The 18,538-nt window shown below is 36.8% G+C and overlaps 1 protein-coding gene across 1 annotated transcript; it reads right to left on the reverse strand.

Moving 5' to 3' along the window:
• Positions 1–2,530: 2,530 nt before the first annotated feature.
• On the reverse strand, positions 2,531–3,057 carry LOC149258190 (arabinogalactan protein 20-like). Its single transcript, XM_089370940.1, has 2 exons — positions 2,761–3,057; positions 2,531–2,660 (listed from the first exon to the last, which is right to left on the reverse strand). The coding sequence occupies exons 1-2, from the start codon at positions 2,876–2,878 to the stop codon at positions 2,557–2,559; spliced, it is 222 nt and encodes a 73-aa protein (XP_089227066.1). The 5' UTR covers positions 2,879–3,057; the 3' UTR covers positions 2,531–2,556.
• Positions 3,058–18,538: the final 15,481 nt, after the last annotated feature.

The raw sequence follows: 18,538 nt of genomic DNA on the forward strand, positions 1-18,538 counted from the left end.
CTTCTTTCTCCCATTCACATTACGATCCACTTGTGGTCACTTGCTTGGCCCATCATTCTATTTGAGGGTAAACTTCATTCTCCCATTCACATTACGATCCACTTGTGGTCACTTGCTTGGCCCATCATTCTATTTGAGGGTAAACTTCATTCTCCCATTCACATTACGATCCACTTGTGGTCACTTGCTTGGCCCACTTGGTGTTTGCTGTTGTCCCTTGTTTTGTCCACTTATTCTCCTCCCAACCAAGAGTCATTTCTTATTTTAATGGAGTGGCTCAAGGAACCCCTTTGTTGTAGGTGTTGAGGGGATCATCCACATTTCTAACTCTTATTCCATCTTATTCCATATAATTTTCAGCTATATTGAGTTCCTTTTCAAATAACTTTGAAAAGCTCATGAGCCTTTATCTACTTCTTGAATTAGCAAAAGAAAAAGGCCTTCACTCCAATAATTTTTTTTGGAGATTCTCATGTGGCTATTTATTGGAAGAGGGTCTAAATTATTCTCTTCATACCCTTTTTCAAAGGGTTACATGTTTACAAGCAATTTCACTTTCACTCTTCAAACCTAGATTGCTAGAATTATTCCATGCCTCCTAGATTAAGGCATGTCTCCTTTCAACAACTATTTTTCTACAAATAAAAAATAAAATATGAAAGATTGAAATATCCCATTTCATTTATTTAGATCATAATGAATATTTTATTCCATCTTATTCCATATAATTTTCAGCTATATTGAGTTCCTTTTCAATATAACTTTGAAAAGCTCATGAGCTTTCATCTACTTCTTGAAATAGCAAAAGAAAAAAACCTAAACTCCATTAAATTTTTTGGAGATTCTAATTTGGCTATTTATTAAAGGAGGGTCTAAACTATTCTCTTCATACCCTTTTTCAAAACACTTCCACTCTTCAAACCTAGATTGCATTAGATAAAACTTGCTAGAATTATTCCATGCCTCTTAAATTAAGGCAGATCTCCTTTCAACATCTTCATCTTTATGATAAGTTTATTTAAAATTATTATAATTTTGTTATTATAAAAAATTACTAAATTTAATATTTTTCTACAGATAAAAATAAAATATGAAAAATTGAAATATCCCATTCCATTTATTTAGATCATAATGAATTTATTTTTACAAATTAAAAACATATTGTTTAAACTTTTTAAAAAATAGGCATTACACATATCATTATTTAATTTGCTAGGTTGGAAATTAAAGGCTATTTATTTCCAAAAAAAAAAAAAAATTAAAGATGGTTGTGTGTGAGAGGTTCACACTTTTAAACTTATCAATTTATAATTAAAGTTGTATTTAAGTTTATTGGATTATTTTAATTTGAAATTAATTTTAGAATATGGTTTAAAATGATTTATATAGCACTAATTATTTATATTGTTTTAAATATTATAGTATTTAAATTATAGGTTTAAAATTATTTTTTGCTTACTTAAAAGGTTTTTTTTTTTCCATTTGGTAAGAGTGAAAGCTTGTCTCTTGAATAATAGTGATAAGTTAATTTACATTTACTAATAAGAAGAGCTATGATAGCTACCCATACTATTAGTATGACTACTAAATTATAATAGATTTTCCCATTGTTTAAGAAAAATTATCTATTTTTTTATTAATTTAAATAATTATAAATTAAACCACCTTTTATACACCCCTACAACAACAATTCACATTATTATTATTATTTATAGCATTAAGGCTAACCCTTCTTAACCTTAATTTAAATTGGGGAAGAAAAACAACTTGGTCTACTAACGCCCAGGATTTCCCAAACTCTTGCAGTTTTGATGGTGGAAATAGATTCAGCACCATCAAAAACCTCTGGTGCACGCAAAATCTTAAAATTTAAAAACTGTAACCTGGATTTACAAAAAATCTTACCTGATTTTATCAAAATATTACCAGAATTTACATTATTTTCCAGAAAAAAAATTATGTAATTATCCTGCCCGATTTTATCAAAATACTGCAGGAATTTATATGAGTTTTGGGGAAAAGAACAGTATAGTTAGATTACTTAAAAATAAACCAACATACGAAATTCGAGAGAAACAATTCTGAGAGTAAAGTGGCATTCGTGCCCAGCGATAATATTCTTCCTTAAAGCTCTCAACTTCTGACGTATCTATATGCCACATATCACAACAACTGCACAGGATTTATTATGATGGCGCATCAATAATTTATCATGTCTACGAAATACACGTATCCAAACAACTGCACAGGATTTATTATAATCATGTATCAATAATTTAACACGTCTGCGAAATAGCCGCAGTAAATGAAGACTGAACTTTGAATATCATTCACTGATATGTCTGGCCCAAAAATTTGTAAAGATTACATGGCAATGTGAAAAATAAGTTTAAATCAGATGCATGTACATACGCAAAACAAATAAAAATGGAAAAAAAAATAAAAATCAATCTGTCGGATCAGCCGGGCACAACATCGATGGGTAAATCCAGTGCTCATGGTTCCATCTATAATACAAAGGGCCAGGCCCGAAACGGATAAAGGTTCGCCAGCAGCTCAGAAGATATTGGAAGGGAAGGCGTCCAGGGGATGGATGAGGTACGTCAGAGCCAGCGCCAGGAACATGAGCACGTACGCTATCCCTTGGTCGATGGCGGCGCCTGCAACAACAAGATACTTTCGTTAAATTATCGCAAGATCGCGTAACGAATCCCGTAAATAGCCACATTGTCGAAATAAAATGGAGGGGCGAGATCTTACCGTCGGACGTGGGAGCAGGGGCGGGAGCCTGCGCATTGGCGTAAGGTGCGAACAGATTCATCACCAAGAATGCCACGAAGAGCACCAGTAACGCAACGGAGACTCTGGAGAAGGCCATCTCTGAGAATAAGGAGAAATGTCGCTGTCTAATACCAAGAAAATCAAGAAATGTCGCTATCGGATACCAAGAAAATCAAGAAAGAAGATCCCAACGCCAAGAGAGCGCAAGAACACCCTTGCAAAACACACACAAATACGCTGCCTCTTCTCGCAATATAAACCATCCAACTGCCGTCTTGGCCAGATACTGGAACAGCGCAATTCACGCAATCATCTTCCCTCACACGCTTACGTGTCAGACCCACGATGTCAGACCCAGCGAGATGGGTTCTGTAAGTCCGCGTGCCAGCTGTGTATTCGTTAGAGCATCTGGAATGGGGCGCATGGATGCCATGCCTCTCTGTTTGCAGGCAGGCACTCATGTGGCCGCCTTCCCATTAGCTGTTCTCATTTTATTTTTCAATGTATATTCTTGACAGCTGGAATTCCTGCGTCTGCCAACGGTTACTATTCCAACGTTCATTTCTTCATTCCAACTTCATCAACACGTGGTCAATACGGCAAAGAAATTTGAATAATTACACACCCAGTTGTCATGGGTGGGCGGGGTATATTCTGCTTTTCGTGTTTTAATTTAATTAAATGTTCAGTTTTGATGTGATAACTACTAGTCTGAAAACGGCTGTAAATGCGCTAAATTTGGATTTGCAAAGCGGTGAATCACAACCGCCAGCTTAGCGATACTTGCGACTAAAGGCTGACTCGTTTTATTTATATGATTTTATAATATTGTTCTAATCTCTTTACTTAATTTAAGTGGAGTAGTTGAGAGCCAACTAATACCTGGCCGTCAACTGAGTCATCGAAATTCGAAATTTCAGTTGCTAGTCATTCTGCATATTTATCTTAAAAAATTAAAATGTTTAATATACTTTTTTATTTAATTATAAAATAAAAATAGTTATTAATAACTATTGAGATTAAATTTAATTTATCAAGCTTTTCAAAATTGATGTGATTTAATTTATTTTAAAATTTCATTTATAAAAAAATTAAAAACATTCTTATAACACTGTAATTTCAATGAATTAAAATGTTAAGTTTAATAATATTTTGAAATTTAAAATTTAATGTGTATTTATAAAGTGTTTCATTATCAATAATTTTCTTGTTTCAGAGATATAATTTTTTTTTACTCACTAATGTTTTAAGAATTATCAAATATCTTCTTCTTTTTTTTCTTGGGTAAAAACCTCAAGAGTGCTCATTATTATTTTCATAATAATTTTTTTTTTATACTATTTAAAACAAAGACAAAAGATTGATTATGTGATTTTGCCGAAGATTATCTAAATAAAGACAGTTTTTTTTGTTTGTTTTTTTTTTTACTTGAAGTTATTCGATTTTTTAAAATATTTTTATTGTATATTATTTTTTAATTTTATTATTTTTTCCAAATTTAAATATAGTAGATTTTGATATTTTCTATACTTTATAAAAATAAGTTTTTTTTTTTTTTTTTTTTTTTTTTTTTTTATTTATTTATTTTCAATGATTTATTCAAAATTTAATATTTTAAAATCAAATTATAAGTGATTTTGATTATTTTTCCAACTCAAAATACAATTTAAAAACAAAACTAAATACCTATTTCATTTATAAAAATATAAATAAATATAATACTTATTAAAATAAAATTATACAGTTACATAACTACAGTTTTATAATATTTCTTTAATATTAAATTTTTAATAATAAAAGTGTTTTGCCCTCTTCATTAGCTAAATATCTCAAATTCCAGTTCAATATTTTTAGGAGGTTTATGCGTTACTACAAATCCAAAATCAATATTTTCTCAAATGTTTTTAGTTATTTTACAAGGAGTTGGTTTTTACTTTAATTTTTTCAATGCTAGTGTATTATGATAACTTCACATAAAATATCATTAATCAATATTTTATAAATAACATAGGTAATTTGTTAAATGTTTTGATTTATCATTTTAGTTTAAGATTGATATTCATATGTAATTAGTTGGTCATAAATCCATATATGATACTTATCTTTTTCAGTCCTAGTGTATCATGATAACATCACATAAGATATCATTCGTTGAATTCTTATAAATAACATAGTTACTTTGTTAAATGTTTTGATTTAACATTTTGATTTAAGATTCATATTCATATCAATAAGGGTTGGTTTTAAGTTCAATCCCACACTCATGCATCATTACAATTCCACATAAATTTTATTCGTTAAATTTCTACCAATAACATGTGTACCCTAAGAAATTCCCTATTACATCTCTATTACAATTCCATATTACAATAGTTTGATTAAGTGCTTGTTTTTACAAATAGTTGATATTGACTTTGATACTCATATGATGTTAATATATAATGTTCCAACTTTGCATATAACACCATGGGCTGATTTCTACCAATAGTGTGGGTATTTAGCTAAATATCACATTTTTATTAAAAGCCCATATAAATAACAGCATGATCTATCTAATAGAGTAAATGGTCTTTTTTGAGTATTTTTTTGGGTCAATTTTGTTTGAAATCCAAAGAAGATTTTTAAGAATCATAAGTTTCACTAATCCAGATGTTTTTTAAGGCACTAAATTTATTTATGCATTTAAAACACTTTTAAATAACAAGAAATCACAAGTTTTCTCATCATCAAATTCTAATGAAAAAAACCATTTCATTTATTAATTAAACCATGTCTATCAAAAAAAAGTTAAGTTAACACACACTTGTATAAATAATTCTTTTTTTTTTACCAGGCCAAGCCTAGGTCACAGTGAGTTTGCTCATAAGATTGAAGGATTTATTCACTAATGGGATGCTATTCACTAGGCTTGTATAAAGGTTTGAAGTCGAACCCTGGACGCCCCCATGAAAGTTTTTAACTATTTTTCTCCAAAAATAGCTTCCACCCCTCTCGCTCTCCATAAAAGTTGAACCAATAACTTAGTATAAACTAAATCCCACACAAACCAATTAATCTATACCTCATAAATTACAAATAACTAATTTTATTTTCATTTTTATATAATATTTATAACCACTACAACATATCTAACATATAAAACTAGCAATTGTCCCAAAAGGTACAAAGATAGGCCGATAGGATTATTAAATTAGAATTGTTGAATTTCTCTAGAAGAGATGTTGATTCAAGTCCTAACGGATGCGCAATTTGAGCTCGCTAAACGCCTTCTAATTGTTTTTTTATTATGGTAAAATTATATTGATAATTCATTAGTTTTGCTTTCAAAAGCTTGTGGGATTTGATCCCAAAATCACTGATTTGTAGATAGGGGATAAAAACCACTTATCTTACAATCAGTGATTTCCATCAATAGCCATCAAATTACAGAAATTTGTCTGACTGTGACACTGATGTGTGACTTGTCCCTCTTGTCAAATTTTTCAGGAAACTTATTGGTATGATGAGAAGTACTGTTGCGTAAGATTTCTAAGCTCACAACAGGCAAACACACAACAAACAATTTTAAACTTGAGAAGACCCTCTTTGGGAACAAAACTCCAGTATGTTACATAAAAAATGTGTTCCACTCAAGGGATAAAACCCCTTTATCTCACAACAGTGATTTTGACTAATAGCCATCAAATTGCAGATGTTTGTTTGACATCGTGTGCTTGTCTCTCTGTATCATTATGGTGTGATGAGAAGTAATGTTGCATAAGATTTCTAAACCCACAACAGGCAGACACACAACACAGTTTTAAACTCAAGAAAACCCTCATCGTGAATAAAAACTCCAGTACATTACATAAAAATGTGTTCCACTCAAGGGATGAAACCCCTTTGTGTTACAACAGTGCTTTCCACCAAAAGCCATCAAATTCCAAAAGCCATCAAATTACAGACGTCTGTCTAACACTTAGTAGAGCATGTCTCTTTGTATCTTTTTTTCCAGCAAGCTCGTTGGTGCAATGAGAAGTAATGTTGTATAAAATTTCTAAATGAAGGACAAATGGGAAGAAGACAAATAGGAAAGAATCTTCCGGTTCTTATGTTTAAACGTATCAATATACAAGAAAAACTCGCCAATTCAAAGATTTTCCTTAATTTCAACGTAATGTGAAAAGATCTTGCTAGCTTAAATAGATTATCTAATTCATCTCTCTTTACTTGTGGAGTTGCGTAAGGGTTTGTATTGAAGCTTTTTGTAGAAATTTTGAATAATTTAACACATATTCAATGGAGATTATCCTGATCATGTACTAATGCGGAAAACATACACAATACATAAGCTCCTCTACGTTGATCAAGAATATAGCAGCATCAATAACAATAAAACATCAAGAGCATTCACACATTAACACAGTATGTATCACGGGGAAAGCATCTCGCTAAAAACCCCACACTATCTGTATATTAATGATTGAGTCATGTAACATTACACAGCATAATACTTCTCACAAGTATCTCCACCTCTGTTACACACAATACAGCTCAGATCTGATCTCCAAATCTCTTCCACTGCTTGCCTGCCTCCACTGCTCAATACCTGCTCAAGAACTGATGAGAATTGCTTCCCAAACTCGATTTTCACCTGCAAAATAGTCACTCACTCTTTGTGGACGTGAGCAAAGGCCAAAATGCGGGCCAAATACGTGAGCAAACTCATTGGCATACTCAATCCTTTGATTGTGCAAGATCTGGTGCACAACTATAGTCACAACTGATAGCAATCTGATTCTCTACCACCTGTCCCTGTTGAACTGAACATGCACTGACATGCAACTGAGTTAACTGATGTATTCTTTAGTTGTATTATGAGTTAATAATTAGTTTAACAACTCATCATTAGTCTATCTGCAGTTAGACTAACTACAACCAGTTTAACTAAGTTAAACTGAACACAACTCCATCAACTGTACCTCCAGTCCACTAAACTCAACTCACTTGAGTTCTAACTGAAGTCATGCATGCAACAACTCAACTGACTCATAAGAAAAACAAATTTCCTTCTGACATATGCATGTGCCACTTCCGTAGCTCAAACTGAAGTGCTCCAAGAGAATAAGATTAAGTTTATAGTCCAAATATTATTGTGAGATAATAATATTTGACTTTTCTATTTTTTGACAGCCAGTCTAAAAATAGACTTGATCACTCACACTTTCATCAAAAATAGAAGTCCATCTATTTTTCCCAACTTGATCAATCATCCATAAACATAGACATGATCCATATGTCTAAAAATAGACATAGTCTAAAAATAGACTTGCGCCAAAAATAGCCTGCGGGCCCACTTAGTGAAGGCGACTCTTTTCACTAAGCTCCATCATCTTGTTGCAATCTCAACACTCCCTCTCGACAAGATATGGATTATCAGCAACCCCTATCCTGCCTCGGTGGTACTCGAATTTGCTCCTGGTGAGAGCCTTCGTCAGAATATCAGCATCCTGATCCTCCGTTGGAATGTACGAAAGTAACATGATCCTCCGCTGCACACAATCTCTGATATGATGGTACCTGATGTCAATATGTTTAGATCTATCATGAAATACAGGATTAGCCGAGAGTTTAATGCAACTCTGGTTATCACAGTAAATCACAGTAGGATCCAAATGAGAACCGAACAAACCAACCAGGATCTTCCTCATCCATATAGCCTCGCATGCATCCAAACTTGCTGCCATATACTCGGCCTCCGCTGAACTGAGTGCCACGGATCTCTGCTTCCTGCTGTACCAAGAAACTGTTGTCGATCCGATACTGAAGACCCCTCCTGATGTGCTCTTTCTGTCTGTTGGGCTCCCTGCCCAATCTGCATCCGTGAAGCCACATAGCTTCACCTCATCCTCCTGTCTGTACCACAAACCATATCCCGATGTGCCTCTCAAGTAGCGCAATACATGCTTGCCCGCCTTCCAGAAGAGCTTGGTAGGCTTAACCATAGCTTGTGAAAGCTGGTTAACTGCATAGCATATATCAGGTCGTGTATTGACCAAATACATCAGCGACCCCACCAACTGTCGATAAACAGTGGCATCCACTTCTTCTCCCGAAGTGGCATCCTCCTTCCTCCAACCTCCAGGAAGAGGAGTATCAACAGGCTTGCAGCCATGCATGTTGAACTTCTCCAGTATCTCCTGAGCATACTTGCCCTGAGAAACAAACAGTCCACCACTGCGCTGCCATATTTCCAATCCTAGGAAATAGTGAAGGAGGCCCAAATCCTTCATCTCAAACTCTGTAGCAAGATCCTTCTTGCATGACAGTATCAACAGCTCATCACCCGTTAGAATCAAATCATCAACATACAGTACAATGATAAGCAACTTACCCTCCACCACAATCTGGTATAGGTTCGGATCCGCCTCGCTCTTGGAGAATCCAAGTCCTGTGAAATAGCTGTCTATCCGTGTGTACCAAGCACGTAGTGCTTGCTTCAACCCATACAGCGCTCTCTTGAGCCTGCACACATGCGACTCGCTGTTGAAGACTTCAAAGCCTTCGGGTTGCTCAATGTACACCTCCTCCTCAATGACTCCATTGAGGAACGCAGTCTTCACATCCATCTGATGAATGTGCCATCCCATCTGCGCTGAGAGAGCAAGAATCGTCCGTATGGAAGAATACCTTGCGACAGGTGCAAAGGTCTCCTCATAATCGATCCCCTCAATCTGTGAAAAGCCTCGGGCAACAAATCTTGCCTTGTACTTCTCCACACTCCCGTCAGCTGCCTGCTTAACTTTGTAGATCCATCTCGAACCCACCACTGATTTCCCTTCCGGTCTAGGAACAATCTCCCATGCACTGTTTCTGACAATAGAATCATACTCTTCCACCATGGCGTCTACCCATGCGGGATCCTCCACAGCTTCCTCGAAAGAGGATGGCTCAGTCACAACACACTTGCTCATAAGAGCCATGTATCCAGTGTACCAATCAGGTGACTGTCTCTGCCTGCGTTGGGCTGTAGGTGGTCCTACAACTTTCTCTGCATCTTGAGCCAGTCGCTCAGCTTTTGTCAAGCGCTTTCGCCCTCTGATGGTTGGCGCTGCATAAGTGGTCTCTTCCACTCCATGAACCTTGTCCTGTGGCTGATCCACGTCCTGAAGCTCATCCTTAGGAACTAATAGCTCCTCATCTGCATGCAAGTGTAGCTCCCTCTCAAGCGAACACTTCATGGCTTTCTCCTCTTGAAATTTTATATCCCGTCGCACAACAGTTTTACCACTGTCTGGCAAATACACACGATAGTTGTGGGGCGTATCAGTGTACCCCACAAATATCCCAACCTCTGCAGTCAGCTCCAACTTCTTTCTGGCATCCTTCGTCACATGCATGTAAACGTTAGCACCAAAAATCCTCAAATGAGAAAGATCAGGCTTCTTACCAGAATAAGCCTCCTCGGGTGTACTCATGCCAAGTATCCTATGAGGACAACGGTTCTGCACATAAACTGCTGTATTGCATGCTTCCGCCCACAAGTGAAGGGGTAGGCCCTGATCATGCAACATTGCCTGTGCAGCACCCACAATCGTTCTGTTCTTCCGCTCAGCTACCCCGTTCTGCTGTGGGTTATGGGGAGCTATGAGCTCTCTACGAATCCCTTCTACCTTGCAGAAATCCTTGAACTCGTCCGAGATGTATTCACCACCATTATTGCTCCTAAGAGCCTTCACCTTCTTCCCCGACTCCTTCTCGACCAGTGCTTTGAATTCACAGAACTTTGAATATGTCTCGTTCTTCTTCTGCATGAAGAAGATCCAGCACTTACGAGAGAAATCATCAACAAAAATCACATAATACCTGTGTTTTTCTGTCGAAGCAACTAAGAAAGGTCCACACACGTCTGTGTGAATTCTCTCAAGGATCGTCGTGGCGCGACTATCCTTCTCGTGAAAGGTGGCTTTCACAAACTTCCCCAAAGTACACCCCTTGCATTGATCTGACTGCGCAAGTGTGCCTTTAGGAAGCCCTGTAGTGATCTGCTACAGTATCTTCAAGGCTCCATGGTGAAGGTGACCCAATCTCCTGTGCCACAACTCGCCATCATCCCGGCTCACCAATCCTTCTGCCTTGCCTGCCATTGCTGCGCATCCATCTACATGCAACTGATAAAGGTTCTTCACTCGAACCCCTATTTTCCGGGTCTCACCAGTTGTCTTGCTGCGCAGGAAGGCCTTTCCCTCGCTGAAAACAACATCATACCCCTTGTCTTCTAACATCGCCACTGAGATGAGATTCTTCTTCAATCCTGGAACATGCATGACTTCCTTCAATACAAAGGGTTTACCAGACTCCCTCTCAAAGGAAATGGTACCGATACCGGTCGCACTGTATCTACCATCATCGCCCATCTCGATGTGCACTCCAAGATCTTTGTCCTCCAGATCAGAGAACAAATCTCTATCTCCCGTCATGTGAAAAGACGCACCACTGTCCAGGAACCACATTGATCCCATCACACTTGAAACCAAGCATGCGATCAATGAAAAATCAAGCTCAAACTGAGAAGCTAAAGCCTCTCCCCCTGCAGATCCAGAAGCTTGCTTGTTCTTCTTCTTCTGCGGACAATTTGTGGCATAGTGTCCATGCTGGTGACAGTGAAAACACTTCACTTTGGACATATCTTGCTTCTTGCCTTTCGCACCAGACTGAGAAGCTTTCTTGCTCTTCCCTTTCTTTGCTTTGGCAGCCAAAGCACAATTCTCTTCATCAGATACCTTTGATGAAGATCCATTCTCACCTTTATTGTTACTGAGTTTATCCTTGAGCGCGAGGTCGCTCTTGCTTTGGAATAACATTTGCAATCCGTTGAAAGACATTTCAACAACACTACTGCAAATTCGAATTCCACCAGCAACCAACTCAACTGCTTCCGATCAACCCTCGCTTGATATCCTGTAAAAATCTCTTCTACAAATCAAGCTGCTCCGATACCATGTAGAAATTTTTTCTACAAATCATCTAGCTCTGATACCATGTAGAAATGTTGAATAATTTAACACATATTCAATGGAGATTATCCTGATCATGTACTAATGCGGAAAACATACACAATACATAAGCTCCTCTACGTTGATCAAGAATATAGCAGCATCAATAACAATAAAACATCAAGAGCATTCACACATTAACACAGTATGTATCACGGGGAAAGCATCTCGCTAAAAACCCCACACTATCTGTATATTAATGATTGAGTCATGTAACATTACACAGCATAATACTTCTCACAAGTATCTCCACCTCTGTTACACACAATACAGCTCAGATCTGATCTCCAAATCTCTTCCACTGCTTGCCTGCCTCCACTGCTCAATACCTGCTCAAGAACTGATGAGAATTGCTTCCCAAACTCGATTTTCACCTGCAAAATAGTCACTCACTCTTTGTGGACGTGAGCAAAGGCTAAAATGCGGGCCAAATACGTGAGCAAACTCATTGGCATACTCAATCCTTTGATTGTGCAAGATCTGGTGCACAACTATAGTCACAACTGATAGCAATCTGATTCTCTACCACCTGTCCCTGTTGAACTGAACATGCACTGACATGCAACTGAGTTAACTGATGTATTCTTTAGTTGTATTATGAGTTAATAATTAGTTTAACAACTCATCATTAGTCTATCTGCAGTTAGACTAACTACAACCAATTTAACTAAGTTAAACTGAACACAACTCCATCAACTGTACCTCCAGTCCACTAAACTCAACTCACTTGAGTTCTAACTGAAGTCATGCATGCAACAACTCAACTGACTCATAAGAAAAACGAATTTCCTTCTGACAGCTGCATGTGCCACTTCCGTAGCTCAAACTGAAGTGCTCCAAGAGAATAAGATTAAGTTTATAGTCCAAATATTATTGTGAGATAATAATATTTGACTTTTCTATTTTTTGACAGCCAGTCTAAAAATAGACTTGATCACTCACACTGTGATCACTCACACTTTCATCAAAAATAGAAGTCCATCTATTTTTCCCAACTTGATCAATCATCCATAAACATAGACATGATCCATATGTCTAAAAATAGACATAGTCTAAAAATAGACTTGCGCCAAAAATAGCCTGCGGGCCCACTTAGTGAAGGCGACTCTTTTCACTAAGCTCCATCATCTTGTTGCAATCTCAACACTTTTCATGCAAAGATATTGCTAGGTTAAATATATTATATGTTTCATCTTCCTTCACTTGTGGATTTGCGTAAGGGTTTGTATTGAAGCCTTTCATTCTCAAGATTTTTTGTTTCCATCATCTTTATTCAAAGGTTTTCGATTTAATTTCAATAAATCTAAGATAATATCAAATCATACTGGTTTTCACTTTTAAATTTATTAATATACAAGTGTAACTCGCCAATTCGAGGATTTTCCTTAATTTCAAGGTAATATGGAAACATCTCTTTTTAATTTTACGGGAAAAAGTCACTAAATGTAATCCAGTGGGAATTTTCCATTTTTAACTTTCGGAGCGAGGAGACGAGAACGGAGTTGATTAGAGAATTCTTAGTCAAACTCCGTCCCATCCAGCAAGCAAGACCAAGCCCTAACTTTCTACGTAAGAAGGGTAGAAAGGGCCGCCATCGAGCGATAGCTTTAACTGGAAGCAAGGGGACTCTTATGAGCGAATTCATTATCCCAACTTCACTTCATAATCCCAACGTTCGCTTTTAGCCAGTTCTACTAAAACAAATCAGTATGTGTATCTATGCCGTTAGGATGCGAACGTGTCATTAGTTATCATAAACAACATTGCGGCTTTCAGGCAACAACTGCCAAGCATTAAAATTCAAAGATTGTGGATAAATTATCGCTACCAACTCGCATTTTGAATAGTTGTCTCTCGGGACTTGAACTGTCAACCGCATATATTTCATAGCTACAAGGGGAGACTTGAACCGTCGAGCGACGACGGATGTTTTGAGTACATGGAAAATGGATGAACCATATAGTAAATTTCATTTTTAATGAATGAAAACAATGCACGATTGTAGGAATAAGAGTCAGTTATTGTGGAGGAGGTGGGAAGACGTATTAACGTGTCAACAAGTTCCTTGCAAAGGGAAAACGTGGAGAATCGCCGATGAGCCCAATGTCCTTGCACAACGAACTCGAAGAGTATAGAGATAACTATGCAGAATAGGAAATGGAAAGTGGTAAGGTTTTGATGATGACATCCCACTCCCACTTTGTGGCCACGATCCCTGGTTTTCTTATTTATGCAGGGATTCAAGCCAACAGAGCGCATAGAGGTCGCAAGATTGAGTTCCGGGAGCCTTTCGAGCCCCATGCCTCCCTACCAGCCCAACCCTGCATCGTCGTCTTTTGCGAGCCCGACGCCTTCTTATCACCCGAGCTCGATGCCTTCCTACCAGCCCAACCCTGCATTGTCATTTTTTGTGAGCACGACTTCGTCATCATTCGAGCATGGTGGAGCATGCACTGAAAACTCTTTGATCCTGTGGCTCAAGAACCTCATGACGTCGTCGCCGACTATGCTGATTCACGACGGGGGCTTGATCTGCGCATTGATGACCCTGCTCCTGAGCACAAAAAACAAGGCAAAAAATTCCAATGCTCTTGACGGTGTGCTTCATTAAAAAGCTCAAGAAAAAGGGAAGAAAGGGCAGGATGTGTGGATAAAGAATATGCCTTATAGAGGAATCACAGGAACAGTTTCAGTCTTGTGAGCCATGGCTGAGATGAGAGAAGAATAGGGGGACTTATTTGTAGGTTTTGCTTCACAGTTTTATGACCTGCACAACAACATGCAGAAGCTGCACAACAACATGCAGAAGCTGGTGAAACCCACAGAGAAGAAGAACCATTGAATCAGATAGAGAATTGAATGAAGATAGCCAAGCAATCTGTATTGAATGGCTAAAGCCTGACATGGCTACAGCCAGTGGTCCGAGGGTGATGCAATTGGCTCCAACAGTGAATAGCTGCATGGAACGCATGAAACTCAGCCTGGAGAAAATCAAAGACAGGTGATTTGCAGCAGCAGAAAGATGAAGTAGCCAAGTAAATAAAGCAAGAAATACCCACCACCAGTTATCTCATTATCCCACTGTTTCAAATTATATGGTTGTTGTCAAAGTCCAAACTGCTCTTATGACATCTAATTATCAGAAAAGGTTTTGAAAATCAAATATTGGAAAGAGTCTAGTATGCCGAAGAGTTGAAAACGCAAACTGAAATCCTTGACAAAGTTCAAATCGTGGCAACAGCTTTAGAGAACTTAAAAAGAGGGAAATTATACCATCAGAAGTCCTGATTTCCTGCAAGAATTGAAGAGGAAAATTGAAATCCTTCACAGAGTTCAAGACATGGAAATAACTTTAAGGAGCTCAGAAAGAAAGACACTATCCACAAATGACTACACTCAAAAGCACATTAAACAATACCGTCAATGCAGAAGTGCCTAACATATCTCAGGAAGTTGCAGGCATGAACAGTAGAAGTTTAAGCGAGTCAGAACATAAACAATGAGAAGTCTAAGGAACTCAGGACGCTAAAGGCATAAGAACACTGAATCCGTTCCAAGAACTTAACTGAATCCCGCTATATTCTGACGCCACGGGACGCTAAAGGCATAAGAACACTGAAGAACTTAACTGAATCCCGCTCTATTCTGACGCCACAGGACGCTAAAGGCATAAGAACACTGAATCCGTTCCAAGAACTTAACAAGAACTTAACTGAATCCCGCTCTATTCTGATGCCACCTATCAGCACGAGACTGAAAGACTGAAAAACTCGCGTTCGCCAGGTGTCAGCGTCAAAATAAGAAGGACGACGAAAGGTCCCTTTCAAAGGAAAGCCTATCGGCCTAAAAATTAAATATTTTAACTTCTAAAAAATTAAAACTAACGTATAAAAAAATTAAATATTTTAACCTATAAAACGTTAAAACTAACCTATAAAAAATTAAATATTTTAACATATAAAAAGTTAAATATTTTTACTGATAAAATAAATACTTTACAAAATAACGCAATCCAACCGAATTGTATTATAATTATGACAAAGAAAGAGGGAAATTTTTAAAATTAAAAACATTGAATTAAAAGTCGATGTAATGATAGATTCAATTTTTCAAGGGAACAACTACCCAATTACGGAAATTCTTTTTATGTGTAACGGTCTCCCTACCGTGTTACAAGTCAAAATTCCACAACGCAATGTGAAAGTTTTGTACATTCCACGAGACAATGGCCCACCAACCTAGTACACATGTTGTTTATATTTTCAATGATAATTGTTGAATGAACGTTGTTGATGTTGTTAATTTAGTTTGTCTTCATATATTTTAAAATGAAATGATGATGTGAAATTCAAAACTTAAGCATTTGGTTCATGTGAACACAACGAACAAATTTTATAAAATTTATTTTGACTTATATTTTAGTAAATATTTCACAAATTTTATAAATATATGTATTTATCAAATTCAATTGTTATGTCCCTGTGTGACATTTAGGATTGATAAGGAGGTATTACTTCACTTGATGTAAGTTTTTTTAGTTTCTTACAAAGTTGATATTGGTTGTGTATATAAATTTTTAGTTGTCATCATTTCGTTGCCTCTTCGGGACTCCAATAGTCGAGGGATGATGACACTTGCTTTTTGTTCCTATTCGCATCAGTCTAGTCCCATTCGTTAGTTCACAATTTATAATATTTGATGTTTAAACTTAACTGGTCTGACGACACCTTGAACTCTCTTAGCCACACATTTGGGAAGTTTCTGTATATCGGCGAGACAAAACACTCCTTTCATGATAAGAAATAATGATTGTTTTATGGGCAATGGTTGCAGAACATGGTTAGATCTCTGCTACACATAGACCAATCCATCATCCGATTGACTGATCTACAATATGCATCATTGACATTTTCATCAAGTAACATAGTAGCAATTGTTTTTGTTTAGGTACATGTTTAAATATAGATGAGCATATAATGTATATAGTGGAGACCATATAAATTAGCAATTTAACTGACCACCAGCACTGAGAGTTGAGATGGAAGACAATGGAGAGCTTCTTTAGTTGTTGACTAAAGGATTATAATGCTTTCTATTTCCCTAAATGCGTCTCGTAAGTAGATATATTTTTCAAAAGAAAAAAACAAACTCTCTTTTCATTAAAAAATGAAGTTTACAAATACATATGATTTTTTTCAGTAATATCCTTCCCGCCATGAACCCTTTTTCTTGTAAATAAAAAGCGGGAGACATGTAAATATTTGATGCTCCATCTATAGATTTTTAAAAACATCTGCTAATCTATCTAGTATCAAACTATGATAGATCTTGAAACAGTATCCAAAAAGAAAAAAGACTTTTAACTTATTGATGTAGATAGGGTTGATCCCCAACAACATAAAAAAGACAAAAAATACGAAGAGACTACCCTCATATCTCTATTTGCCCAGGCCTTTGAAAAGTGTCATTAGAGAAAACATGGTAACATATCTTGCCGAGGATTTCGTTGCACCCTTTTTTGACAATTTATCGACCACCACATTTTATTCTTGGAATATGTGTGAGACCAAAATCCTAAGGAAAGACAACATCAAATAACTAATCCTATTCATCCAGTGTGAAAAGGTTGGTACCTATAAAGTGGATTGATGATTAGCCCACTTAGCGACGCCTTGGAATTTCCAAACACAACAATATCGACAATGTCCAGCCACTTGGCATAATAGAGGATTCCCCATAACGCCAATGACTCTGCTCTAATATTAGAACCACTTATGTTGTACCATTTAAACATATAAAATTCACCAGGCCTCATGAAAATCATCATCCCACTGCCACATCTCCCTGAAGATGATTCTCCATCAAATAAGCCAACCAGGAACCTACTCCAGATAACCTTCATAATAATGCATCTTTTTGGATTCTTGATAATAACAAGATCCTTCATTAAAAATAAGATAGAGATCTTAATGTTAGATACCCTCACATCCTACTCCTTTTGGTCAAAATTATTAGCTTTTCTCTGTAACAACCCTGGTGAAAATTCCATGTAAAAGTTAATAAAGGAAAAATAAGACCACAGTTAAGGGACACTTATTCCAAGTTGAATGTTGGGCAAAGATATCCTAGTAGGAATCACTCGATGTGTTTATGGCTAAAGGAAATTAGCAAAGGCAAAGGCTAAGGCATTAAAAAGGCAAAAAGGCATTTTTGGCACATTTATTTATGAAAATAAAGGAAAATAGGAGAAAAAGGAGGTGAAAGGTCATATGATGCATGTGAGGAGGAAAATGAAGGAAAATAATGGAAATTGAAGAAAATAGAGGCCTCATGAATAAAAGGCTTCTGAGGATCAGTTTGCAAGATTTTGTTCTGGCTTGGTTAGTGCAAGCTTGGTCAAATTAGTTTTGGAGCTCTCGCATTATTCTCTCTCTCTCTCTCACTCTTGGACACTTAGAATTTTCTCAGAGCACTCTAGCTTCGGAGCAAGAAAGGAAACACAAGCAAAGGGAAAGGATGGAAAGAAAGGAGCAAGCAAGGAAGAGCAGGATCAAGCAATTCAGGAGGAATAATTAAAGGTAACATATTGCATGTCTAATTTCCTAGTTGGTTTTGAATGTTGGTGTATGGTTCTCTTGTTGTTGGTGGCATGGTTTTGTCGAGTTATGACAATCGTTTTTAGCCTAGCCTTGCCTTTTTTCTGGATACCATGGTGTGTTGGG

This window comes from Pinus tabuliformis, chromosome 6 (assembly GCF_031772625.1).
Source record: "Pinus tabuliformis cultivar Carrire ecotype Pingquan chromosome 6, CPIR1, whole genome shotgun sequence".
In the NCBI taxonomy this organism is placed as follows: Eukaryota; Viridiplantae; Streptophyta; class Pinopsida; order Pinales; family Pinaceae; genus Pinus; species Pinus tabuliformis.

Excerpts from the sequence above, each read along its gene's own strand:
- LOC149258190 (XM_089370940.1), bottom strand. The coding sequence starts at position 2,878 with ATGGCCTTCTCCAGAGTCTCCGTTGCGTTACTGGTGCTCTTCGTGGCA. Across the intron at positions 2,661-2,760 it reads CCCTGCTCCCACGTCCGACG|GCGCCGCCATCGACCAAGGG; the intron begins GTAAGATCTCGC and ends TTGTTGTTGCAG.